Below are 26,101 nucleotides of genomic sequence, written 5' to 3'. Positions count from 1 at the left end.
TTTTAACTTGCTATTGATTTGTTGGAAAAATCGGGCCTCCCGTCCTGTGGAGTGTCACGCACATTTCTGGATGTGGGTAGTTGTTTCCTTTTGACATTGTTTAATTTGCTTCTCGTTGTTTACTTTGCTTCTCTTTATTCCATAATTCCTAGAAATTTGATTAGATCCAGGTTGAATTTTTAGAGAGGAATAGGTGGTGTATTCTTTTCGTATCGAATCCTGAGGCACCTAATACCAGCTTGCTTCCGTTCGCGATACTATGATCCGTCACTGGGGTCAGATGCATTGTACTTTTAAAGAAACCATCCTAACTGCTTAAGGCAGTAAAACCAAATCATTTTCCTTGGGGAACCTGTGTAAAAAGTACCTAGAAATGGGCTTGTAATTAGTATATACTAGATCCTTGAAAAGTTTGTTAAGTTAGGGGGCGCCTGGGTGGCTCAGTCAGTTAAGCATCTGCCTTCGGCTCAGGTCGTGATCTCAGGGTCCTGGAATCGAGTCCTGCGTCAGGCTCCCTGCTCAGCAGGGAGTCTGCTTCTCCCTCTGTGTCTGCTGCTCCCCACCCCCGCTCCCCCCACTCATGCTCACGTGCGCTCTCTCTCTTAGATGAATAAATAAAATCTTTTTTTAAAAAAGTTTCTTAAGTGTTTTAAGCATTACTTCGTAATCTTATTGGTACTGTTTTATTTGAGCGGCGCACGTGGCTGACATGTTTTTATTTGGTCTGACTATGGTTAATTCAGTGTCTCTTCATGTAAAAATTTACTTACTTACAGAATATATATGGCCCTAGTACCACATTGCTTGTGTTAATCGTCTCAACTTTAGGCTCCCCGAGTGGGCCATAGCATCTCAGAATAGTCATTGCAAATACTGGGTAGTTCTTAAGGGGCAGTACTTGGTTAATCTACTCGTTGAATACACGACCTGTAATTAGCTTTCTGAGCCTGATGTGGTGACTCTAGGAAAAGGCTTTTTTTTCTTGGCACCCAAACTGGCTTTTACAGATGCTACAACAGGAGCAGACCTCAATCCAGTAGTCCAGTGCTTTCATTTCTGATACATTTGAGATTTTGGTAACCATCTTGGAACATTTCAAAACCCTTTCTTCTTTCTTCTTCTTTTTTTTTTTTTAACTACCTTTTATCTTGCACGTTCAACAATTACTGGATCTAGACTGTAAGATGAAGGGAACAGCTCCGAGACAGATTTGGTGGGATGCGATGTAACACTTACCTCGACCTGTTTGCTCTAGGACAGAAGCACAAGACCCCACCCGGGGCTGGCCGTGCATGCAGGTACCCTGTGCACAGCGCGGGTATTTCCGTGAGAGGCAGCCATTCATCCAGAGGAAATGTTGGGCTTAGTAGGATTTTAGGATTAGCTTTGAAGAAGTTGAGAGGCTGCCTTTTGGAATGAGGCAGATCAGATTAGATTACAGTTTCCATGCTGTTCACTCAGCCTTTGGAGAGAACTGAAGGGAGGTGGGGAAGCGAAGGAAAGGAATGTCTTCATAAACCAGTGAAATGAGGGCTGGTCGTGCATCAGAAACCAGTGATCAAGTTCCACTGTTCTGAACCAGACCAGAACCCTGCGCTCCCAGACAGCCCACCTACAGACTCTACGTCTCTGTTCCCGTTATTTTCTTCTTCCCTCCTGTCCAAGTGTTCCCGTCAGCTCTGTTCCATTTAAACACCAAACTTCAAATCTCCTGCCCTCTGCCCTTGTCTCTCTTCCTTTCCAATGGCCAAGCAGGCACCTTGCCGGCTGCTGTTGTCTGCTCCTGTTTCCTCCCCCTTTGGCCACCTTTGGGTGTCAGCCCACCACACCCACCTCCTTACTGTCGAGGCAACTGGACATTTTTCGGTCTTTACCTCGATTGACCCCCGACCTCCTCCTCCTCCCACAGTATTTCACATGATTGGCTGGTCTTCCTGAAAGCATTTTCTACCCTAGGTGTTGAATACTGCTCTCCCTCCTGGGTTTTCTCACGGTTGCTGGAGCACCCGTCGGGTTTCTGTCCTGGAAACAGTCCACTCTCTCTCTGGGAAATTTCAGCTACCCTTGTGGCTTCACTTCCCCCATATGTGTGCACATAACTTCCAACTCTGTCTCCAGCTGTGGTTTCTTGCCTGCATTCCAGTCCCCACATCCCACCACTTATCGAGTGTTTCAGCCTCTTGGGTAATTCACAGGCGCTGGTAGCCTGTCCCACTGGGAACCCCAGCTTGCCCCCAGCCCCCAGCTTCTGCCACCAAAAGCTTGGTGTCCGACCTGACTTGACGCTTCCTTCCTTCTCCCCAGGCTGCTCCCTCACCCAGGCATTTCATCTCTTCTAGCCCACCCGTTGTCCATCTTCGTTCCGGCAGCTCTGTTTTGCCGGATGATCATTCTCTCTGCAGCCAGAGAGACTTTTGTCAAGTGCAGCTCCCAAGTGTGCGGTGTTGTGTCCCCACTGGCCTCCCTGGGTCTCCCCTGATCCCCCTTCCTCCACTGTATCTCGCGTGGGGCACGCTAGACAAACACGACCGCTTCGCCTGCTTTATTTTTTTTTAAAAAGATTTCATTTATTTATTTGAGAGAGCGAGCGTGTGCACGAGAGCTCATGAGCCAGGGGTAGAGGCAGAGGGAGAGGGAGAAAGCAGACTCCCCGCTGATGTGGGGCTCAGTCCCAGGGTCCCGGGATCATGCCCTGAGCCAAATGCAGACACTTAACCGCCCGAGCCACCCAGGCGCCCCTGCCCCACCTGCTCAAAACACTGTTGGCCCATTCGTCTCTGGGGCTTTTCGGGGGGGTAGTCGTTAACTTGAAGGAATGTGCCGCTCTGGTAGCTGACTACTCTTAGTCCTTTGAGTTTCAGCTTAGACGTCACCTCATCTGGAAAGCCTTCCTCGGTCCCTTCTTCCTATGTGTTTCCATGGCAGCCTGTGCTTCCCTTACCATAGCTCTTGTCCCTCTGTGAAGGCTGCCTCTTACCTCTTTCTCCCATTAGATACTTTATGCTTTCTTCCTCTCTTCAGTTCCCATCTGAATATCTGTGGGCCTTCTGTCCCTAGCTCATAGTAAGCTAATAAATATTTCTCGAATTAATAGATCAAGAATGAGTGCTGAATTGGAAGACATCTTACGCCCCCCCCCCAGACTTAACTTTCTCTTCTTTAAAATGGGAGTAATACGTGTTCAGTGACTGCACGGTGTCACTAGAGGAAACCACCTGCGAGGTGATAAGCAGCCTCCAGGCCTTTTGGATTTAAGGTGAGACATAAATATGAACTTATGAGGGATTCAGAAATCGCATCTGGCTAAATGTCCCAGGAGAGCATAATTTTTTACTTCCACCAGGCGAGAAGTTACTGGAAAGATCTGATTTCACCGATTAGCCAATGAAATATTCCGTGTTATGACAGTACCTAAATGTTCTGACCCAGTGCACCATGAAGGGACTCTTGATTTTACTGTAATCGTACCTTAAAAAAATAAATGTATGTGTATATGTAATTTGGAGAATAATGTGAACACATTCTGCCAAGCACAGTATGGCAGTTTGCTTCAAGTGTTCTTGCTACTAATACAGTTATTCTGGAGAAAAGATTTTGAGTTAGGAGTAGCCCACCTGGCATAAATTAAAACCCCTGTCAGGCTAATTCACTGCTGTCTCTTTTAAGATGGCCTCTTTTGGTTTCGGTAATTGTTTCTAATTTTTTTCTCTTTCTCCTCAATTCCCATCCAAAAAATTTTTACTAAAAATATTTTGTATGGAGTTCCACATCAAAAACAAAGATCTTCAGCAGCTTTGTCTTCAAGATTCAGAAACATAGTTCGAGCTATGCTAATTATTTATTTAGTAGCTAGTGTCTTTATTTCTCTAACGCGTATATATATTTTTACTAATACAAATCCAGTATCCACTTTCAGTGGTTTTTAATTCTGTTTTTTCAGTAATTTATTGCAATCCGGTATTAAATCAAGTAATTTAAAAAAATTGGGGATAGATAATCTATAAAAATTTATAGAGATGTAATAATTTAAAAAGTTTGTCAACTCATTATTTTAGCCATTTAAAAAAGAGTAGTTTAATCCCATTTATTTATTTACTTATTTATTTATTAAGATTTTATGTCCTTATTTGAGAGAGAGTATGCAAGCTGGGGCAGGAGCAGAGGGAGAGGAACAGTGGAGCCTGACTCAGGGCTTGACCCCACAACCGCGAGATCATGATCTGAGCTGAAACCAAAATTTTGGAGGGTTAATTAACTGAGCCACCCGGGCTCCCCAAAGCAGCTACATTTAGAAACGATTGTTAACTTCCATACAGAGAAGTCAGTATAAAATCGATCACTTTCTAAAGTTGTTATTATTGTTTTGTTATGGGCAGGTTTTAGCTGCCTTTTAAATCAGAGCGTTCTTTGAGGACAAGTTCTAAATCTGTTTATTATTGTAGCTTCTGTGGTTTGTAATGTTGCCCATTTGGAAAGGGGTATTGTGTTAGTCGCGTCTAGGTTTGGACATCAGTTTTTCTGGCCACAGAAATCCTCTCATCTTCCCTGTGTCCCGGCTCTCAAATACAAAAACAGGAAGATGAGCTTGTCAGTACCATAATGCTGATGATCTCATCCCAGCTATGAGCCCTTTCCCAGGTAAATGTACAAATGCACAGAATTTTAGGTACCATTTTAGGGGCTCATATACCTCCTGACATTCTTTCTTGGTTGCTATAGGGGTCTTCTAGGAACCTCAAATTAGGATCCCCTCAATGAGATGACATCTGAGCTCGGATCACACATTCTGCACTTAACGTAACCTGATAGTAAATGAAAAAGTAAAAGTTGTCTGTACTTGTTCAGGTCTTGAAAATTACAAGGTGGTCTATGATAATTGTTTGTAGCCGTTTTGTCAAATGCTGCCCTACACATTGAGGGGTCATTATGGAACTTTTTAAGTAAGAGCCTAAGTAGGGTAGCATTTGCCGAATTACAGAACTCAGATGCAATTGAAATGAACTTTACGAGGCACTTCGAGATTCTCTGAAGGTATAGGTGTGGTCCAGTTCTGTGTCTAGAAATTGGGCGGAGCTAAATTACTGTCATCATTTATTTTTTGTTGAGATTATTTTAGATTTCCATGGGGGCTCCTCTAAGTTGGCTCCTGTGTCCTTTTCCCGTGCCCCCATTTTTGAGACTTCCTTACTTACTCTGTTGTAAGTATATTCCCGGTATATTCCCGGTTCATCTTGTGTTTTCCCCACTCCAGCTGTGCAATCAACCATTTCTCCGAGAAGACTGTCTTTCTTTTTTTCTTTTTTCTTTTTTTTTTTTTTTAAGTAAGCTCCCTGCCCAATGTGGGGCTTGAACTTATGACCCAGCTGAGCCAGCTAGAAGCCTCTGAATTCTTTTATTGAGAATGAGATGCATATATTTTCAAGGGATTGTCTATGTGTGTATTTTGATGATCACATCGCATTGGTCACCACAATTGGGAAAACAGAGTATGGGTAGAAAAAAAGCAGAGGACATTTCAGAGTGGCTTCTTCGTTATTTAGTGTGAGCTAATAATGTATGTGGCAATTCATGGGTTTTTATCAGACATTCTTGGGATTGCAATAAGCCCAAACTTGTAAAATATATCCAGTTGTTGGAATATTTAAGGGACATTTTATAGAATATGAAGGAAAAGGACAGGTAAAGCCCATTGTCTTCTGGGAATTATGTTTACGGTTGACCAAGAGAAGGCTCCTGTTTTGCTTCTTTAAGGAAAATGGAACCAGTGTCATTGAGGGGGAAATGGATGCCCCAGAAAGAGGCCCTTTCTTAGGGCCTAGCTACTGTAAGTAAGTTCACTTTCCCCCTTCACATGGGGCTAAAGGAGTTTGTAGGTGTTAAAAAATTAATTAATAAATTAATTAAAAAAATATATATATATAATACACACACACACATTTTATTCATGGAAAATGGGGTGTGACCAAAAGGAAAAAGTTGGATAGATTCTGAAAATTGCAGGCAGAAAGTTCATTCTACCTTATTGAGTCCAAACATTTCGGAGACCAGATTGTTGCATAGCTGTTTTCTGAGCACCAGGAAGAAGAACTTGGCGAAGGCCAAGAACAGGTGATTCCAGATACATCTTACTTCCTTTCGTTCCTGGGATACTTGGTGGTGGTAGAATAATGCCACGGAGGCGGTAACAGGGTTTCAGCATAGCTTTTGAGAGCCTCTCGCTCACCACTAGTTTGTATAGGTTGGCACTAAAGGGCCTGGTCGAAACACTGAACTTACAGCTGGCTCTAGGCTCACTGCTGTGTTGGGAGAAAGCTTCCATTTTGGATGAGATTTTACTTCCTATCAGGGCCCTGATTGTAGGGCAAGACGCTGGGAGGGATTTTGCAAGGTAAATCCTAACAGGTAAATACAGAGGTCTTTATATAGGTTTGAAAAAATCAAGTACCCAAATATTGTGTGGGGCAGGAGGGTTTAGCCACTGTATATGAGCAATCATTCTGGCTTTTGACTATTTTTTTTTAAATTGATTTATTAGAGAGAGCACGCTTGGGGGAAGGGATGCAGAGGGAGAGGGAGAGAGAGAATCTTAGGCTCCATGGCTCAGCATGGAGACCAATGCAGGGCTTGATCTCAAGACCCTGAGATTACGACCTGAGCCAAGATGAAACCAAGAGCCGGATGCTTATCTGACTGTGCCACCCCGGCGCCCCCGGCTTTTGACAGTCTTAATACTACCCCTCCCTCTTTGCAGCTGCAGAGATAGAGCATTCATATCAAGGAAGCTAATGCCCTTTGATTAGGCACCATATTCTAGTTAGTGGTTCCCAAAACTTGACTGTCCATCAGCGTCATCTGAAGGGCTTGGTAAAAGGCTGGTTTCTGGGCTGGACCCCAGTAGTTTCTGATTCAGTAGGTTTGGGATGGAACCTGATAATCTGCATTTCTTACAAGTCTGCCCTTTGAGAGCCCCCCTGATTTATCCTGTGTGGCAGTAAAATCCCCTAAAGCCCATTGATTTGTACAATAAAAGTTTACGTCTTGCACATGCAGTTTGCTGTGAGTTTGGGCCCTTCGCTGGGGCAGCTGTCCTTCCCCTGATGACTCCGTGATCACGGTGGTTTCTTTCAGCCCCACCGTCTCCACACAGGTGTCACTGCAAGGGGTTGAGGGGGAAAGACTGGAGAACCCCATCTGGCCTTTACATACCCTTATTCTGGATGTGACACACAGTGTGTCATTGGCCAAAACGAGTTGCGTGACCAGGCCCAATTGTAGTGGACTGAGAAGTGTGGGCGCCTGTGTGCCCCGAAGCAGAGGGAAGGACCAGTAACATTTATCGCACCTGTACAGTGGCTGCTGGATGAACTGGTGTGCCCAGCGGCCTGCTGCACCTGCTTAAGATGGGTACTGACCTTGTTTCACTGAACAGAAGTAGAGTCAAGATGCAGAGAAGGAACTAGGAGATGAAATGAGAAGTGGGTGACTGATTTCCATGTCTGAAATTTACTGTTCCACGAGGGACAGAAAATGAAGAAAACAGAATGTTTTTGAGAAGGATTAATAAGTTATTTAGAAAATGTGACTCAGATAAGAATATATGATTCCAAATTTTGTTTACGGCCAGATTTTTCAGGTTCTTTGGAAGATTTGCTTTTAGGGTGAGGTGTTTGTGTCTGGTCAGATGTCTGTTAAAGCCATTTTAGAAGGTATTTTTCTATAAACTCACTGGAGGTTTCTTCAAACAAGGTTGAAGGCTGCAAGTACTTATTTATATCCGCCTAGTTAGGTGGTCTAAGAAAAAGACCTCGCCTTCTCTGTTGACTTTTCTTATTGCCACGGTGTGCATGTTTTCTGATTACACTGTGGGACAGGCCAGGTTACTACACATCCCATTAGATAGCGTAAAATCCCAAATCAAGGGAGGTACAATAAAATTAATAACACGGAGTGGTAAGCAGATGTGTAAATGTCTTGAGTCCCAGTAACCAGACCAGTGGGCTTGCCTCTGAAAGTCTGTTAGGATTTAGGTGCTGGTGGGGCTGGAGTTGGAGCTGGTGGGGTCCCAGTGGAGGGGGTCTGACAGGACCAACTGTCCTGTTATCAGAACCCCGGAGATTAGACCCACCGGCAGATAACAGAAATTTCCAGTAGATCCCCACACAGCTGCCGGTGGGATCTTTTCGGAGTACAAGTGCGTCTCTCCTGGGTGGACCCTCCCTGTGTGTTTAAGGTGGAATCCGAAGCCCTTCACCTCACGTGGGCCTTCTCCATACCCACTCCGCCATGCCTTTCCTCGTGGTTCCAGCCATAGAGAGCTGCCCGTGGGCCCTCACGTCCACCGTTTCTTCCTCGCCTCATTGCCTGGTTAGCTCCCGTTTGGTTCAGCTAGTCGTGGCCAGCAGAAGTGCCCCGAGCCTGCTGCGCCCCCTCTGTATTCCTCCACGCACCTGTCACTACTGCGGTCATGACGCCTAACGTGGGAATCCTGTCTTTGTTTTTTCCGCCTTCAACACATTGTGAGCTCCTTGAGGGCAGGGAGATCCCGGTGAGTTAAAAGGAGGAGCCCGGTCAGTATTGTGAAATGAATGAAAGCGGGCCTCGCGTGGTGTGCTGGTTATTTAGGCTGTTGGGACCCTTGGTGTGGCCGATCACCCTCCCTCCGTTTTGCAACCACAGATCGCACCTTTAATTTTACCGTGCCACCTGGCAGATGCAAGCCTTTGGCCAGAATTCCTGGCCCGGTGTGGGCTCAGGAAACCGGTGCTGGGAGATCACTGAGAGCACGGGCGCGACGGACACCAAGTTGTATCCTTGCACTTGAAGTTGAGCTCACAGGGAGCTCTTCTGAAAGTCAGCCCCCAGCAAGGGGCGCAGGCAGTCACCGGTGAGAGCTGGGTGCTGCCCCCCACCACGGTGACTAAGATGTTCGCGGACATTCGGGCATTTGTGCTGCGTTGCCCGCGAGGCCTGTTCTCCTTTTGGAGTCTGAGGAGGACACTTCCTCCTCGGGCTTTTCCTGTTTATCTCTCGAGGCTCAGGAGGTAAAAGCTCTCTTGACGTTGGGCAGGTGCTGCCGGATGGGAGAAATACGAGACTCCGGCCCGTCTGCTCTGGGTGACTGTTAGCGGGCCTTGCTGGCTTCAGAACATTGCTTACGAACAGCATCGCCTGCAGCCAGGGGCTTCATTGCCTCACTGCCACAGACGAGCAGTTTCCATTCTGTCTGCTTCCACCGCCCCAGACTGGTGTCCCCCACATCCCCTCTTGTTGCCTGTCAGAGCTCCGTCCCTTCCTGTGCCCACGGGGCTGGGGGAGGAGAGTAGTTTCTTCCATGACCTGAAGTTCCCAGATTTGCTCTGGGATCAGGTTTCTTCATCCAGTCAGTGCTGAACGTGGCCGTTGGCTTTAGAACATTGGTGCGGTATTTGGATCTGCTGAATTATGTGGGTAGACTTTTGTGTCCTTGTCCAGGATTGCAACGTGCATTTGTAATTCCTTTCGGAAAATACATCCCTAAATCCAAGTGGCAGGCCAGATTTCTAGATTTTAAGAATTTAGCATAGGATTCTATCTCTTAAGTTGATACTACCTCCAGGCCCAGAGCAACCGGAAAACAATTTTACGTACTGTTAAGTGGGGACGGCAAAGGAAAGAAAAGGCATTCTCGCCATTATTGACTTAGTAAGGAATCGTAAAATGGCACTAGAAGGTAAGTGAGAGCTCATGAATCCCCACTCAGTTCAGCATATAGACGGGAAGACTTCAGACCCAGAAGGGATTGCGGAACCATTTTCAGACTTTAACTTGTGCCAAGGGCTGGAACCCAGGAGCCCTTCCCTCCACCTCGAGGTCAGGGTGTGGGTCTCCAGGTCAGGAGCGAGAACAGACTCCTGTTGGGCAGAAGAGCCAGAGTCCCGGGCGAAACTGGAGCAAGGAGGAAGATTCTGCCTGATTCCGTGATTCATTAATTCAGCAAGCCCCGGGTGCGCTGCCCATGCAGCTGCACGTATGAATTTGGAAGGGCTGTCGGGGAAGGGAGAGAGCCTTTCAGTGGCTGCGTGACGGTTTGTCCTCACGCCGTGGCGCGGGGTGGCTTCCCAGGACGCTGCGGGGTCACGCGATCTCGGACCTGCAGCCTTAGCGTTGCTCGTGCCCAGCCGCGGGACCTTGTCAGTGCGCTTTAACGAGACAGCTGGAAAGATGAACGGATGACGCGGGCTGGAGCTAGGGAGAAAATCACCCGTGGTCGGTCGGTTTCAGTGTAGCTTTTTGATCTTTGTGCTGGCTTGTTTACTTTTTGAGCGTATTTACAAATGTCTTACAGATCATCTGATAAAAACCAGTGATTATCTTGAAGAGGAATGTCTAGTTTCTTTTGTCTTTTGGTTTGTGGAAATAAATCTCATAATCTCAGAAGGAGCCGACTTAAGTCTTCAGACACTGTATTTTAATATTTTTATTCTGTAGTAATATTTGTGCTCTTATAAAATAGTGATTGTAGGGGGAAAATCTTTCATGGTGACTTTTTTTTTAATGAAAAAGGGCAAAAAGATTGTATTAAAAATGTTATTAGAAGGGAAAAAAACATTCTATACATTCTTTCTTGTGGTCCCCTCTTAAGGACTGGGTTCTCTGAGAACAGAAACAATAGGGAAATAACGTGTCACCCATCTGTAGGCACGTGTGTGAGGAACAAAAGAGGCCGAGAAGATGGGACAGACCCTTTTAAGTAGAAGAAGGGGAGCGAAGCTAGACCAGACCCAGAGGAAGCTGGTAGCAAAGATTTTTTCATACTCATGTGGTCTTTGATTCCTGAATGTCTTAGAGTCGTGCAGCCCGCAGCACCCATCACTGCTGTTTTTCTCACTGTGAGTGGGAATGATAGGAAATAGTAGGGTTGCCCGTCGGAGGACCTTCAATGAAATGGGTGTAGGAGGATGGAGGCGAGTGAGTCTCCTGACAAGGAAGGGGCATGGGGTCTGTTTAGGATCTGTACACAGGACCCCCAAAGCTCCGCCGCGTGTCCCCAGCGGTCAGTGGAGGTAGATACAGAGGTCCCAGGCTGACACACATCTGTGGTGACCCCATGACACCCCAGCAGGCGTTTCGGAGTGTCAGCCTTTCGCTCAGCACCTTCCTTCCCCGCTGCCTGAGGGTCTGACGTGGCTCTGGGCACAGAGACTGTGGTGGGACATGTTTCTTTCCAGTCTGCTGTGGGTTTGGCCATCCATTATTCTGCCTCGGTCACAGCTCTGTGTCTTTTTCAGTTGTATGACGTCAGCAGCACACCAGATAGTCTTATAACCAGAAAGTTAGAAGACTGGTTTTGTTTGGTGTTGTTTTAAAGATGTATTTATTGAGAGAGTGTGCACAAGCCTGTGCGAGCTGGGGGAGGGGCAGAGGGAGAGTCTTCCGCAGGCCCCACGCCCAGCCTGACGCAGGGCTGGATCTCTCTACCCTGAGATCATGACCTGAGTCGACATCAAGAGTCCCACGCTTACCCGACTGAGCCACCCAGGCGCCCCTTGTTTGTTGTTTAAAGCAAACATAGCAACTAGCACATACTTGTCCTTGGGAACACCATTTCAGAGCTATGACCTCAGTGATCTAGACACACAACTGTGATCCTGGCGGGACTCAGGACACATTCTGAGCATGTCCTATGAAAAACAAACCCTTCTCCTTACTTTATAGTTACGGCTTGTTTTTTCCTGGATTGATTACCTACTCTGTTAAATAGATTTGGTTCTGACTTACTGAGACTTGGCTCTGTTTTCTAGAAAAGTGTGAGATCGTGGTCTAAATCAGGGTTCTCACACTATGGTTCACAGTCTGGCCACCCTATTTTCGTAAATAATTTGTTGAAACGCAGCCATACCCACTCATTTATGTATCACTGTGGCTGCTTTTGAACTGCAGGGCACAGTTGTGTAGTTGCAACAGACTTTATGGCCTGCAAAGCTTAAAATATTTACTGTCTGGCCCTTTGCAGAAAACGTCTGCCAACCTCTGGTCTAAATTTATACTCTGTGTTTAAATATTTCCCTAAAACCACTCCGTTCCAATTTGTAGAAACTTGGACGGTTCAGAACTCAGAGATTGTTTTTCTTGATGCTTTCAGACATATGTAGTCTGAGTTTCCTATGCTGTGCTCAGCTGACTACCCATTTATTTGTCTATTCTTGGATGTCGTGAGACCAGAAGATCTCACTTGTGTCCTAGATATTAAATTCTCAGGAAGGACTTTAGAGAGGGAAGAATGAAGGGGGGGTAAAGGAAGGGGGAATGAACCCACAAGAGACTGTGGACTCTGGGAAACAAACTGAGGGCTTCAGAGGGGAGGGGGATGGGGGAATGGGATAGGCCGGTGATGGGTATTAAGGAGGGCACGCATTGCATGGTGCACTGGGTGTTATATGCAAACAGTGAATCATGGAACACTACATCAAAAACTAATGATGTACTGTGAGGTGACTAACATAACATAATAAAAAATTTAAAAAGAAAAAAAAAGAGGACTTTAGAATTTACGACCCACAGTATTCCACACTTAGGGGAGGGCTACCTGCCTGTGTAAAAAACCACTCTTCTAGGAGAATGTGGGTGGCTTGGGTAAGCGGGTTTGCTTCTTACAACTTACCCTCTGTAACTGTAGGTGGTATTTGTGCGAATGGAAAGGGAGTGCCCAGTTTTGTCGGCACACACTGATGCTATCTGGATCTAAAATGGACAGGTGAAGACAGTGAAATCCCTATGAAGCATATTATATATAATATATATATCTCCTGGTGAAAAGTTTCAGGACCTCTCAGTGAAAATTATACCTTTATTCATTTAATACATTTAATAACACTAAGGATGTTACATATATCTTAAGTGAATTTCTTTTTTTAAAAGCAACTTTCTTGGGTTGTAACTCATATGTAATCTTAGTACATTTCTATTCTACAGAAAAGCTAGTTTATTTTATAGGAGACATAGTGGACTATAGATTTTTTTGACCTGCTCAGGTTATCAATCTATACTGTTTCTCTTTTTCAGTCTTTGGTTTGTCTGGGCACTTGCATATTATAGAAGTGATGCACTATTCTGAAACTATTTAGAACAGGCCATTCGTTCGTTCTTCGGGAATGTTTAACTTTTCATCTTGCTGCTTCTTCTGTGTGTACCTTTTTTTTTTTTTTTAACTCTATAAATATTTACCAAGTTGCACAGCATTTGTTATGGCGGAAAACAAATGATATAATTCTTGCCCTGCAGATGCTTATAGTTGGGTATAAAAAGAAAGCATAAATATTTAAAACGCTGCAACTAGCCTGGGTCTTAGAGGAATCACAAGGAATACACAAGGATGTAATTAAAACTAAGGGAAAGGTGCTCCCAGTTCAGATTTCAGCTCAGGACTTGCTGAGGCTTCATGAATAGAGCGAGCGATAAAATACAGCAAGCACAGGCTTAAAAGAGGTCGGAGGAGGACAGAGTGAAATTAAAAATTAAAGTTGCATGTGGTACGTGGAAGAGAAGGTTTGGAGGCACCAGGAGGCAGGGATTTGAGCATCACTGTTTCTTGGGGAGTTGGCGGGGACTGGGAGATGCCAGGGAAGGCTTCACAGAAGAAATACTACCGAGTAGGTACTTGGAGGACGCACGGAAGGAATTCACCCAGTGTACGAGTGGAGCATGGGTGTGGTACAGACCAGCGTCACATCCTGAGGGACTGCCGGCAAGTCGTTCTGGAGTGTGACGTTCTGGAAGGGTGTGGCGGGAGGTTGGGGTTGGCAGGTAGGTAAGTCCAAAGACCTTAGCCCTTGAAGGTACAGAGAACAGGAGATGAATTTTCTGCAGGGAAGCGAAATACTGAAATGTGTGTTTCCAGTGGTGTGCTCGGTATCTGTGTGCGGTGAGTGAGGGAAGGAAAGGCTTGTGGCTGGACAGGTCAGGAAGGCCGCTGGGGGGCTGAGAGGCGAGCTGGCCGAAGGGTTCGAATGGGCCTCAAGGAAAGGGAAGGCTGTTTTTGAAGGTCAAGGGAAGAATGCACCATTGTCTTCGGAAGATGGGCCTTTGAGTGGCTTTGAATGCAACATTTATGAAATCCGAGGAGATGTAGTGAAAAACGGTGGGCGGAGGACGAGATTGTAGACAGTCTTGAAAGCCAGAAAATTTGGCCTTTGCCTCACTCCTGAGGAGAGATAGGCGATGAAAACCCCTTTGCATCCGCACGTGCATACCCTGCCCTCTCCTGTTACAAGGGTGACTGTGTCCCCGCGAGGCCCACCCCTCTGCCTGTGCGCTCCCTCCAGCCCCCTTCCTGAGCCACTGGAGGACCTCACAACCACACTCGTCCACTCTCCCCTGAATCTTCAGCTTTTCCTGGATCATTCTCAGAATCCTAAAGTTCGCCATGGTGCCTCTTACCCTGACTGAACAGCCTTCCTAACCCACTCGCCTACTCTCTGCTTTCCTTTACAGGGAACATCCCTGAGATTATTTTGTCTCCCTGTGCTCCCCCTGCCCCCCCTCCTGTGGAAGCCTTCCGGTCACTGTTCCGCAGAAACTGCCCGTCAAGTTCTGCAGGACCAGGGACTTGTGCCCAGGGGTCTCGGCCTTCTCAGTGGTGTCATTTGATCTGAAGCGGTTGATCTTGAAGTGCTTTCTTTGCTAGGCCTCTTGGTTCTCAAATCCTGCCTCACCGATAGCTCTTCTCGGTCTTTCTCCTCTTTCCAGCCTGTAAATGTTGATGTGCCCTTTATTCTCAGAAACTTCTCATCCAGGCCCATGACTTTAAATGCCACCCATAGTCAGCCGACTCACGGACTTCTATCTGTGGCCTGGACTGCGCCCCCGAGTTGCGGACTTGAATCTCACCACTTAGTTAGCACCTCTACTTAGATCCCCCCCTGGGCTTCTTAAATTAATGTATCCAGAATGTAATTCTGGATTCCTCTCCTTCCCTAGGCCTGCTTCTGTCCTACTTTCCTGGTTAGTAACTGGTCACTGTTCTACCAAGTGCCCAGCCAAGGAATTTGGAGGGATACTTGACCCCTTTTTCTTTCTCCTTCATCACCCACATCCAGCCCATCCGGATATATACCAAATCCAGTCATTTGTCATCACCTTTACTTTCCAGGCCTACAGCACTGCTTCTTGTCCCCTGGATCGTTACAGCCAGCCTCCACATGGCTTCTTTGCTTCCACACTTGGCAGCCAGAGTGACCCATATAAAATACATTGATCGTATAAGTCCTCTGCTCAAACCCATTGGTGTCTTCCTATCACACTCACGGATGACCCATTGGTGTCTTCCAGGCATGCATCATGGAGGACATAGAGTCCCCACTGTCCACAAGGCCTGTGGTCTTGCTCTGACCTCCTCACCTGCCATTTTCTGCCTTTACTCCTCAGAAAACTGCAGAAAGGATATGACCGGGCCATTCACTAGGGAAGTAGAAGTGGCTCAGAAATGTATGGATAGATGTCCAGCATCCCTAGGTATTGAGGAAAAACAAAATGAAATGTAGTACAATATTTTTTTTCATTGAATAAATAAAATGATTTATTTATTTATTATTATTATTTTTAATGATTTTTTATTATATTATGTTAGTCACCATACAGTACATCCCTGGTTTCCGATGTAAGGCTCGATGATTCATTAGTTGCGTATGACACCCAGTGCACCATGCAATACGTGCCCTCCTTACTACCCATCACCAGTCTATCCCATTCCCCCACCCCCCTCCCCTCTGAGACCCTCAGTTTGTTTCTCATAGTCCATAGTCTCTCATGTTTCATTCCCCCTTCTTGTAGTACAATATTTTACCTACCCATTTTGGTAGAGTTGAATGGTGATCTGTAAGACTTGGTAAATGAGCCCTGACTTAAACCGATGGGGTCTTTTTTGAGGACTGTTTGGCAAGAAGTGTGGAAGAGCCTTAACATTTTTCACAGCTTCTAAATTAGAAAGACTTTCAGAAATTCATACCACAGACATAATTGGTTGACTACAGAAATTTTTATCTGTAATTACTGAAGATTTGAAACAGCCTAACTCAATTAATGAGAGATAGTTAAATAAATTGTGGCCCATTTATACAGTAGAATACCGTGTTGTGTTAGAGCACAGAAAAAAAAAATCCGGTTACAAATTAAGATGTGTAACAGACTCATTCTTATAAACGCACATGAACGTGGATTCAGAAGAGAAACGGTAGGGATATACAGCTGGAAGTTGACAGCAGTTACTGCAATCGGTGAGATTCGAAGCATTCTGTTCTCTCATTTATTTTGCAATAAGTGTTTGTTATTTTTATAATCGGGAACAGTAAGAGAAAGAAGACGAAGGCTGCATTACCCAGATGCACCGTATATACTTGACTTTGAAATGGAAGCTGCTGGGGGCTCCTGGGTGGCTCAGTCCATTAAGCATCTGCTTTCGGCTCAGGTCATGATTTCAGGGTCCTGGGATTGAGCCCTGCATCGGGCTCTCTGCTCAGTGGGGAGCCTGCTTCTCCCTCTCCCTCTGACCCTCCCCGCTGCTCGTGCTCTCTTTCTCAGATAAATAAATAAAATCTTTAAAAAGGAAAAACGAAATGGAAACCACTGGGCAGAAGTTCCTGCCGTATCCCAGTCCCTTCCTCACCGCCCTCCTGACCGTAATAAGCATTACACCTGTCCACGGAGGCGCCTTGTCTCCAGTCCCACAGGAAGACTTGTTCTTCCTTCTGTCTGAAGGCCCCCTCCTGTCTGAACTCTCCCTGCTCGCTGACTGCTCTCTCTCCTCTGTCCTCAATCACTTTGTTTTTCCACGGGCTCTTAGCAGTACTTAGACATGCTCATGTCTGGCCCATCTTCCAAAAACAAGCGGTGGTTGCTCTGTTCCCAGCACGGTATCCAAGATGTGCTCCTCTGGGATTACTTTTTAGACCCTGCTCATATTTTTCCGGTAGATAATTAATTGTGTTTTCAGTTATTCTTTCCTTGATTTATTCACACAGTAAACATTAACTGAGTGTTTTCTGTGTGCTGAATGCCAAGGCGATAGAGATGAGTGATTTATGGCTTCTGTTTTCAAGGTGCTTACAGGGCACTGAAATGAAATAGAAATGAAAAACCAGAAACTCGTAGGGTTCCAGGTTATTCTTTGGAGGAAGAGGTACACTATATAAGTAGGTGTTTTGTCTTGTTCACTGAAAATCCTTTACCTTAACCCCACTAGTCATCAGAGAAGTGCACATTAAGCCCACAGCGGAGTCCTCCTGGGCATGTTGCAGGCTGGCCACAGGAGAGGGGCATCATCAGCTGCCGGAAGGCAGCAGAGCAGCTGGGGCGCTCCGCCGTTGGCGGAAATGCCAAGTACAGCCGTTCTGGGAAACAGGTGGATAGTTTCTTACTTATTTTACCCTGTGACTCCATAATCTCATTCCTGGGGAGAAATAAGAGCATATGTTCACACCAACACCTGTACGTGCGTGTCCGTAGGGGCTTTTAATTCATAGCTGCCAGAAGCTGGGTACAACCTAGATGTCCCTCGCCTGGGAAGCGGAGCGTGGAGCAGAGCACGGGATTCTGCTCCACGGTGGAAGGGGACGGGCTGCCGGTGCACTCAGCAGCACAGATGAATTGCACGTGTGTTATGCCCATGGAAGAAGCCAGACTCCGGAGGCTACGTGCTACACTATGCGGTTCCATTTACGTGACGAATGGAGGAGACAGAACGAGAGGATAGGAAGGAAGACAGATCCGTGAGTGCCCAGAGCTGGATGGAGGAGCTGTCAAGGGGCACGCAGGAATTTCAGGGCCGACGGAACTGCTCTGTGACTCCGCTGTATCTGTTTGTTGAAATTCATAGAACCATACATGAAAAAGAGTGAATTTTACATTTCGTAAGTTACACCTCAGTACACTTCACTTGAATATTTTTTTGAGGCAACAGAAGAAAATTTTTTTGATATGGACTCTCTCCACATTTTTCAGCAATCTAAACAATATGAAGGAATAAGGCGAGAAGCCTCATTCCTACCTTGCCGCCCACCAGCGCTTTTTCTTACGTATCTTGAAGTGTCTCGCTGCGAGTAACATCATAGATTCATACATGTTCTTCTTCTTTTTTTTTTTACTTTCCCATGCAGAACACAGCTGATGAGTATAATTCTCTGCCCTGGTCCCTTCTCCATGTAGTATATGTTATAGTTCTTTTCCTAGCAGTGCATCAAGGTCTTCCATTCTTTTCCATGGCTGCATGGCAAGCATGTTGCTAGGAGTGCATATAATTTATTTAACCAGTTCTCCCTTGATGGAGCCAGATTTTTCCCCATCTTTTCCCCGTATACGCAGTGCCGCACCCAATAACCTTGTGTATACCGTCAGTTCTGCTCTAACGCATGTGTTGAAAACAGATTTGTTCTATGCAGTTGATCTCTCAGGGAATGGTTGGAGCCTGACCTGAATTCTGAGTTCGCACATGTGTGATCTCATCCCTGAGAAACACTAGGTGAGCACAGAGAATCGTGGAATGGGGTTGTGTAGGAAAACACAAAACACGTGCATGCACTCACCTCAGACTGCCCTCCGCACACCTGCTGTCACACCTCCCCTCTGACCCTCTGATCGCAGGTAACCCTCCTTCCTCCAGTTCACAAAATCCCAGCAAGCCGCAACCTTCCCATGCCCGCCTCCCCAGGCATCCCGTGTAACACCACGCTGCCGTTCTCATTAAGTGTGTCACTGACAGGGTTTGAGTGTTAGGCCCCTAACTTCATTTTTGCTGGAAGCCCTGTGGTTTTTATTGTGTGATTTTGTGTAGTGCAGTGATTTGTGACCTGTGATCGATGTGTATCGTGTTACACAGAAGTGACCGTACCGTGGGGGGGGGGGGGGTATCTGAAGGATAGATTTCCAAGTGAAATGTCCACAAGTTTAGTTCTGTCCTGTGGGATTAATGCTGTGATGGGATGAAGTTTGCCCAGGTGGTTGGGGTTTTCTGTTTTCATAGGAAGTGTTTATGATAGAGCTGGAGAGTGTGGGAGCATGGCTTGGGAATAATTCTGCACCCTGCCATCTTAAATCTGGAGGGGGGTCCTGGATGTGTGATGATAGTGGAGGAAGCTCTTCACGTGTCGGTGGGAGGTGGATAACCTCGTGGAGGCAGGAATCTCAGGAAAAGGCCAAGTGCATGTCTGGCCAGAGGGATGTCTCCCTCTACTTCTTCAGAGTCACCTGAAACAGAAGAGGGCTTCAAGCTAAGACACGAGAAGGGACTAGTTACAGAATGGGAAGTGGCTGGTTGTGTGGGCCCGTGGCAATCCAGCCACATTCACCAAGTGCCATCCAGAAAGAAGGGCCTTCAGAGGCAGTTAAATCCCAGAGCTCAGACCTTGAGCCCAAGGCTGGGGCACGCAGAGCAAAGGCATTTGCTAAGAGGAGCTGATGCTTTTTTCCTAAAGAATGTGAAGGTAAAAATCAAAAATTGGAGCTTAGGGAGAACAGTTAGGAAATGTGCCCAAGTGTTTGTTTTATTTGGTTGTTAAAGTTTTCAAAAATTTTCAGACCCTCCCAGCTCTCCTCTCACTACTTCTTTAAAGAGTTCTATTGAAAAACAAAATAATTCATAATCGAGTAGGAAAACCTAACTATAAGAAGTCCACTAAAGGCCTTAGTTCCCTCAATATCAGCTTGCGCTACTGGAACCAGGAGGAAGAAAATGACTTTAACAGTCTTGAAAACCGAGTGACAATAGACTTTATGCCTTTCAATACAGTTTTGGTTTTTTTTTCCATTTTTGTTTGGTTGATAAAAATTGCTTTCTGTGTCATAAAGTGGCAGTAGGAACTATTCTAATACTGAAGATAGAAGTTAGGAAAATAGATAAAGCACCTTTGAGTAAGTCAGTATTTAAAATGTAACAAGGAAGTCATTTGTTTTCTTAGGTAATGGGAACACGGCAAGTCTGATCTGGAGACTGGTGTTGAAACCTGTGATTTTCTTGTCACCAGTGAGTTTGAAACCCTGCTCCATTGTTTGCGGATTGCATGGCTCATTTCTGCATTTTTTCATAAAGACATTGGAAAAGAAGAGTATCTCACACATTGTCAACTCTTTTTGAAAATAGTAATTACAGACTCAGATTCAGCCAAGCTGCTCTTCATTTAATTTATTACCTACTGAGGACTTCTTTGCTGATATTTCTCTGTTAAAATTTTGATTTGATATTCATATAATGACACCATAACAAATGGAATTTCAAACCCTTCATCTTAATGGAAAATCCAGTTTGCATTCCTTTGAGGCCTCTTGCCCTGTTGTATGGTTAGGAAGCTATGTCCGTTCTGTACATGTTTTATGGTTATTTGCTATAACTGTCTCGCTTTTAGAAAAATGTCTTGTGTTTTGACTCTCCCAGGATCTTAACATTGTCCATTTTATAGATACAAAATTCATTAGGAATTAGATATATATATATATTTTTTTTTTAAGATTTTATTTATTTATGTGACAGAGAGACAGCCAGCGAGAGAGGGAACACAGCAGGGGAGTGGGAGAGGAAGAAGCAGGCTCCCAGCGGAGCAGCCCGATGTGGGGCTCAATCCTGGAACGCCGGGATCACGCCCTGAGCCGAAGGCAGACGCTTAACGACTGCGCTACCCAGGCGCCCCAGGAATTAGATATTAATAGATATTTCAGTACCTTTTTTGAAACATAGGACTATTTATGACTGACTGTTCTTAAAGCTTTATTCTGGAGAAACCTCGTATTCGTTCTCTGGCTACGTAAATGCTAACCCAAGAGACTTAAGGATTGTCTATGTTACGTGATCAAGATTTTTACGAAGGAATACATGTGGGGAAAAGAGTGTGGCTCAGAGGCATTAGTTGGTTTTTCGCTTTGTTCCCCCATGTCCCCTCCCCCCGAGATTATTCTCATAATATCCCAGATCATATGCTTAGGAAAACGATAAAAGCAGTGGCATGACTTCCATCTTTAGCATGGGGAAGAAACGTCTTCCTTTGCCTCTGTCTCGGTTTTTGAACACTTGCGCACCGATGTGTTTTATTTAAAAGACAGTAGTTTCTACTCCTAAAATGAAACTTGATACATAACTTTATTATTATTTATAAAAGAATATTTATTGAGGATTTCTCTGTGTCCCAAGGACTGTGCTGACCCTTTCATTCCCCGCCCTTCCCCCAGCACCCTCTGAGGAAGGCACTGGGGTGATCCCCAGTTCTCAGCGTGGGGAGCGGATGTTGACGGAGAAACTTTCCCACGATCACACGGTTTGATTTGTGAGCGATAGAGACGAGGCGCCAACCCATTTCTGGGTCTCCAGAGCCAAACTCAGCCACTTAAATAGATTTGCTTACCAGTTTGAATAAGGGCCGGTTTGTCAGGTGATTAGTATAAGAACATTGTTTAAAAATATTTATCATTTCTTTAATCACTTCGCCCACAATTGCTTGCTTATCTCTTATTGCCAAAAACAGTAATGTTATTTCACATGAGACCTTGTTTCTACTTCAGCCTTACTTTTAAGGGGGTTTAGCCAAATGTTGTTCCATTCACGAGGCCGACAGTTATTTCTTGATCTGATTTCCTTGTGAAACGGCATTGTTTGGTTCCAGGCTGCATATTGTACCCAAGGAATGTGTTTTAAGGTTAAGCCACTAATTTTGCTTCCAAGCTTCCACATGAGAACCTGTTAAATTCACCCAAGTGTGTCATAGCCAAAGTAGGGAACTTTTAACTTTGATTTTTCTATCTCCTGGCAGCTTTCTCTTGCTCTCTCACTGTCCCCCAGCCCCCGTGCCCACGAGCACGCCTGCGTGCTTACACACGCGCACACAGCCTCCATAAAGTGGTTTCAAACTCTTGTGTTCTTGAAATAACTACATGGTATTGTTCAAAAGGCCTTTTGGAAAACTCTTCCCTTACGGTAGGAATAATTACTCAGCGGGGGGAAAGTCAAAATGTTTGAAATCAGCTAGAGATTTCATTTAAAATGGCACACCGGATAAGTTAACGTGCTTTCTGGATCTGTAGCAAATTAAGCATTGGTTTTATTCGGCATTTATTGAAGCATTATGTTTTCATATAGTGTCTGCTATGTGAAATGTTAAAAATAACATTTATATCTCTTCTGCAAGGAAAATTTAATGTTTTCAAATATCCGAGGGTTTGTGTTGAATCAACACCGTGTTTTGAGAAAAAATGTAATATTTTACTCTTATGATAACGTTTCTCCAGTTCTCTAGAAATTAATTAGCCCCTTCATGGTTACCCCAGCCCTGCCCTTCCTTTTTATTACATTTTAAGAAGAATCTTTTAGTGTTATCGTTGTATTGCTTAAACAGTATTGATTATTACAACTGAAACTATTAGGAAAGCATTCTTAATTTTTAAAGTGATTCTGGTTTTGTTCTCTTCAGTGACTCTCTCTCTCTTTTCTCCTAATAAAGCAAATGAAAAAACACCCTTGCCGCCAATGTGACAAATCTTTCAGCTCCTCACACAGCCTGTGCCGTCACAATCGGATCAAGCACAAAGGCATCAGGAAAGTTTATACCTGCTCGTAAGTCGTGATTTCTAATGTGGGAAGCACTGTGAAAAGGATACAGCGGGGACTTCTCCTGGGTTTTTCTTTTTTTTTTTCTTTTTTTTTTTTTTAAAGATTTTATTTATTTATTCGACAGAGATAGAGACAGCCAGCGAGAGAGGGAACACAAGCAGGGGGAGTGGGAGGGGAAGAAGCAGGCTCATAGCGGAGGAGCCTGATGTGGGGCTCGATCCCATAACGCCGGGATCACGCCCTGAGCCGAAGGCAGACGCCCAACCGCTGTGCCACCCAGGCGCCCCTCTCCTGGGTTTTTCATATGTTGCCATTAACTTTCCATTTCTCTGCTGTAGTCTATAGATTTCAGTTTTTAGCCATCTTCTGTTATTTTGACATACAGTTTCTTAATTGGGTTGTAACACTTAGGAATAGTAAAATAAACAGGAGTGGCCTCTTCCCTACCCCGTGTACGTTCCTGGGTCTTCCCTGTTGACCAGAGGTACATATTCTGTGGAGAAGTGATTGATTGGCAGGTGCATGTTTGGTCACTCTACGCCCAGGGAGTTGCCCGCATTCGTCGGCAGTTTGAGTGCCCGGATGTTTGGTTCAGAGCAGACCGCGTAGGGCCTGGTCATGGGTCAGTCCTTGGCTGGACTCTTTCCCTGATGCAGGGCAGCCTTTTCTCAGCACACACCCTAGGCTAAGCGACCAAATTCAAGGAATTGAGTGGGCAGGTACACTGAGTGGATGGTCGAGCCACTCGGGACGGCCACGAGCTCCTGCTTTGTTTTTGAGAACCAGAACTTGCTGTATCCTTAGTGGAAAAGCTTGATCACTCACTCCACCAGAGCATGCCTCAGGTGAATTGATAGAACACGGTTACTTACGGGAAGGCGCTTCTCGTAAAAGAGAGGACTAACAGACGCACAAGCCGTGTAGCCGGTGTGGCGTGATCAGAGCAGGGCACGGCGTATTGTGTGGCTCAGGACGCTTGTGAAGGTTGGCTGTAAGTTGGGCGGGGCTCCACTGTTCTCAGTTAGCGAGGGAAAGTTTCTCCAGTAGGGAAACTGGGACACAGACTCTCCTTCAGTGAAATTGAAGCCGGGGGTGATTTTGGTAAGATGAGAATACGGTGACCAAGGCCTGCATGTGTGAGACTGCGCTGGGAGGACCGGAGAATTTAGAAGGCAGCCCTGGCTGAGAGGAAGGTAGAAGGGGACTGTGGCATGGCTTTGTCCTTCCTCGGGTAGGTTTGTGTGTTTCTGTAGGGAGTCACTGCAAGGCAGCGAGATGCTCGGATTGTCCGGCTGATTTCCTGTATTCTTTGGGGTTCTGCTGGCTCCCGAGGCTGCCCCATAGCGGTCTCTAACATGAAATCATCAGGGTGTGCGGCCAGTCATTACAGAGTGTCCAGAAGCCTACTGATTCTGCAAGAGACCCCGAGGTGCTGTTCACACTCGTTCTCTGTAGCGGTTCTCTTGATGTCTGACTTACAGCACCCATAGTCACCATGGCCATTAACTCTTTTTCCTTTTGTCCACTTCATTAAGAAAATGGTGAATTCATATCTTCTAAAGGAAAAACTGTTCATAATCTACAGGTTTGGGTCCCCCCCACTCACATAAGACGAAGTGAAGACTTAAAAGATTGACCTGTTTTGGTATCTGTTCAGTTTCCTATATTTTCATCTACTGAATGAACCCAGGACTTTGAGCCCTGTGATGCCATGTTTGTGCCTTGGCGAGGAACTTGGCAGGGCTAGACACCCTGTCTTCCCTTTGTTACGGCAGAGTGGACAGGAATAATTATCCACATGAAGGAATCAGGGAGGGACTTTTTTCATATTAAAGTACCTCTTACGACATAAATTCTGAGAGAACACTGAGTCATTGTAAAGAAAACTTTTGAAATTTGATATTCTCTATTTAAAAATTAAAACCCTCTAGAATTATAAATTAAGGAATACCTCAACCAAACCTAGACAAGAAATACTCCGTCTGAACCGAATCAGGCTGGTCCTATAAGGACACAAAAAAGCGACAGAAAGCCTTTTACAAAAACCGTAAAAAATTTTTCTCACCAATTGGAAACTGGTACCTAGCGACATCGCTCTTTCATTTTGGACTATTGGTATTCACACGGCTCATCGGGACCCCACGGAGCATCCTGTTGGCTGGTGGAGGTCGTTCCGCGGTGAGCGGGCTCTTCAGCGTGGGCTCCTCTCCGGCAGACAGGTTACCTCCTTGTCTTTGCTCCACAGGCACTGCCCAGACTCCAGGCGCACCTTTACGAAACGGTTGATGCTGGAGAAACATATCCAGCTCATGCACGGTATTAAGGACCCTGACTTGAAAGAAATGACAGAAGCCGCCAATGAGGAGGAAACAGAAATAAAAGAAGATACCAAGGTCAAACATTGCAGATGTCCTCTTTACAGTGACGTTGTGTTCACTTGCTTTTTCCATTCATTCTCTTCCCTTTAAATGTTTCTAAAGCCAAGCCTATGCACGAAGGTATAAAATAATAGGTCATCTCCCTGCACGCCCATTCTGATCTTTCATCTTGCTCCTAAAAGGTACTAAGTTTCTTCTGTGTCTTTCCAGAAACAGCTCTAGGGATCTCCTTACATATATAATTACAGAATTTTGTGTGGACTCATGTAAACGGTGTCTTAGCCAGCAGGGATGTAGAAAGCTGGATTCTTTCTTGTTGGCAGTATATTGGTGGTGAAAGGTACCCAATAAAAATGAAGAGATTCTTCTTAGGTTCACTTTGTAATAGTAAAAGATAAAATCACAAATCTCTGCCTTGTCCCCCGGTCAGTGGATCGTGAACTTGAATCAGACAACACTATATATATTAACGTGTGGACCAGGCATGTGTGTGCTGAGTGCTATTCGAGGAGGGAACAGTTGGACAGACATTTAGGGGGATTCTGCTGTCTTTGGCACTGGGCTGCGTCCGGAATGTCCCTGGGTAACAGCCTGTGTGTGTGTTCAAGGAGTTAATCATTGAGTAAAGCCTAGTCAGAATACAAGTCAGACAGGAGTCGCATTAAAGTGTAATCTTTTCCCCACAAGCGATGGGGTTGGTGGGGGGGGGGGTTGGGACGGAATTAAAGAATCTTTGTGTAGGGGCAGGTTCAGGTCAGGGCTGTGTGTGAGTGCTGTCCTGTCAACAGGGCAGAAAAGACGGGTCACTGAGCAGGGAGGAAGGAGTGTCCCCCTGTCTTGGACTTTTGGGGAGCTGGAAGCATGAGGGGATTGAATGGAGGTCAGATTTAGAAAGCCACAAAGGAAGGAGAAAAGCATGGCCTGCGGGTGAGCCCTGGGACGAAGAGCAGTGCGCGTGCAGGGAAGCTCAGGAACTAGACCAGCCGGACCCTCCAGCCGCTTTGCGTGCCAGTCCCAGAAAAGGCAAAGCCCCGACATTTCTCGGCCTGCCCCCTGCCTCCCGTCTGCACCACCTGCTCGCCCTGATGTAGCCCCACTGACCTCCCTTCTGGCTCCCAGAGCCTGGATCCCAACCCTCCCCGCAACAGGCCTCTGTTCAAGT

The 26,101-nt window shown here is 45.6% G+C and overlaps 1 protein-coding gene across 12 annotated transcripts in view; it reads left to right on the top strand.

Annotated features, from left to right (window-relative positions):
• ZNF532 (zinc finger protein 532) overlaps positions 1–26,101 on the top strand; it is a 105,426-nt gene that overhangs the window by 76,269 nt on the left and 3,056 nt on the right. For 10 of the 12 annotated variants that reach the window (XM_044383053.3, XM_057313363.1, XM_048218453.2 and 7 more), the window contains 2 exons: positions 22,452–22,564; positions 24,807–24,954. In XM_044383053.3, coding sequence (XP_044238988.1) covers positions 22,452–22,564; positions 24,807–24,954 — 261 coding nt within the window. Of the gene's footprint in view, positions 1–19,925; positions 19,991–22,451; positions 22,565–24,806; positions 24,955–26,101 lie in introns of those variants that run through there. The other 2 variants (XM_057313365.1, XM_057313364.1) reach the window with 2 other exon arrangements.

The sequence above is a fragment of the Ursus arctos genome, unplaced genomic scaffold, assembly GCF_023065955.2.
Source record: "Ursus arctos isolate Adak ecotype North America unplaced genomic scaffold, UrsArc2.0 scaffold_17, whole genome shotgun sequence".
Taxonomy (NCBI): Eukaryota; Metazoa; Chordata; class Mammalia; order Carnivora; family Ursidae; genus Ursus; species Ursus arctos.
This window is presented reverse-complemented; position numbering and strand designations above follow the sequence as displayed.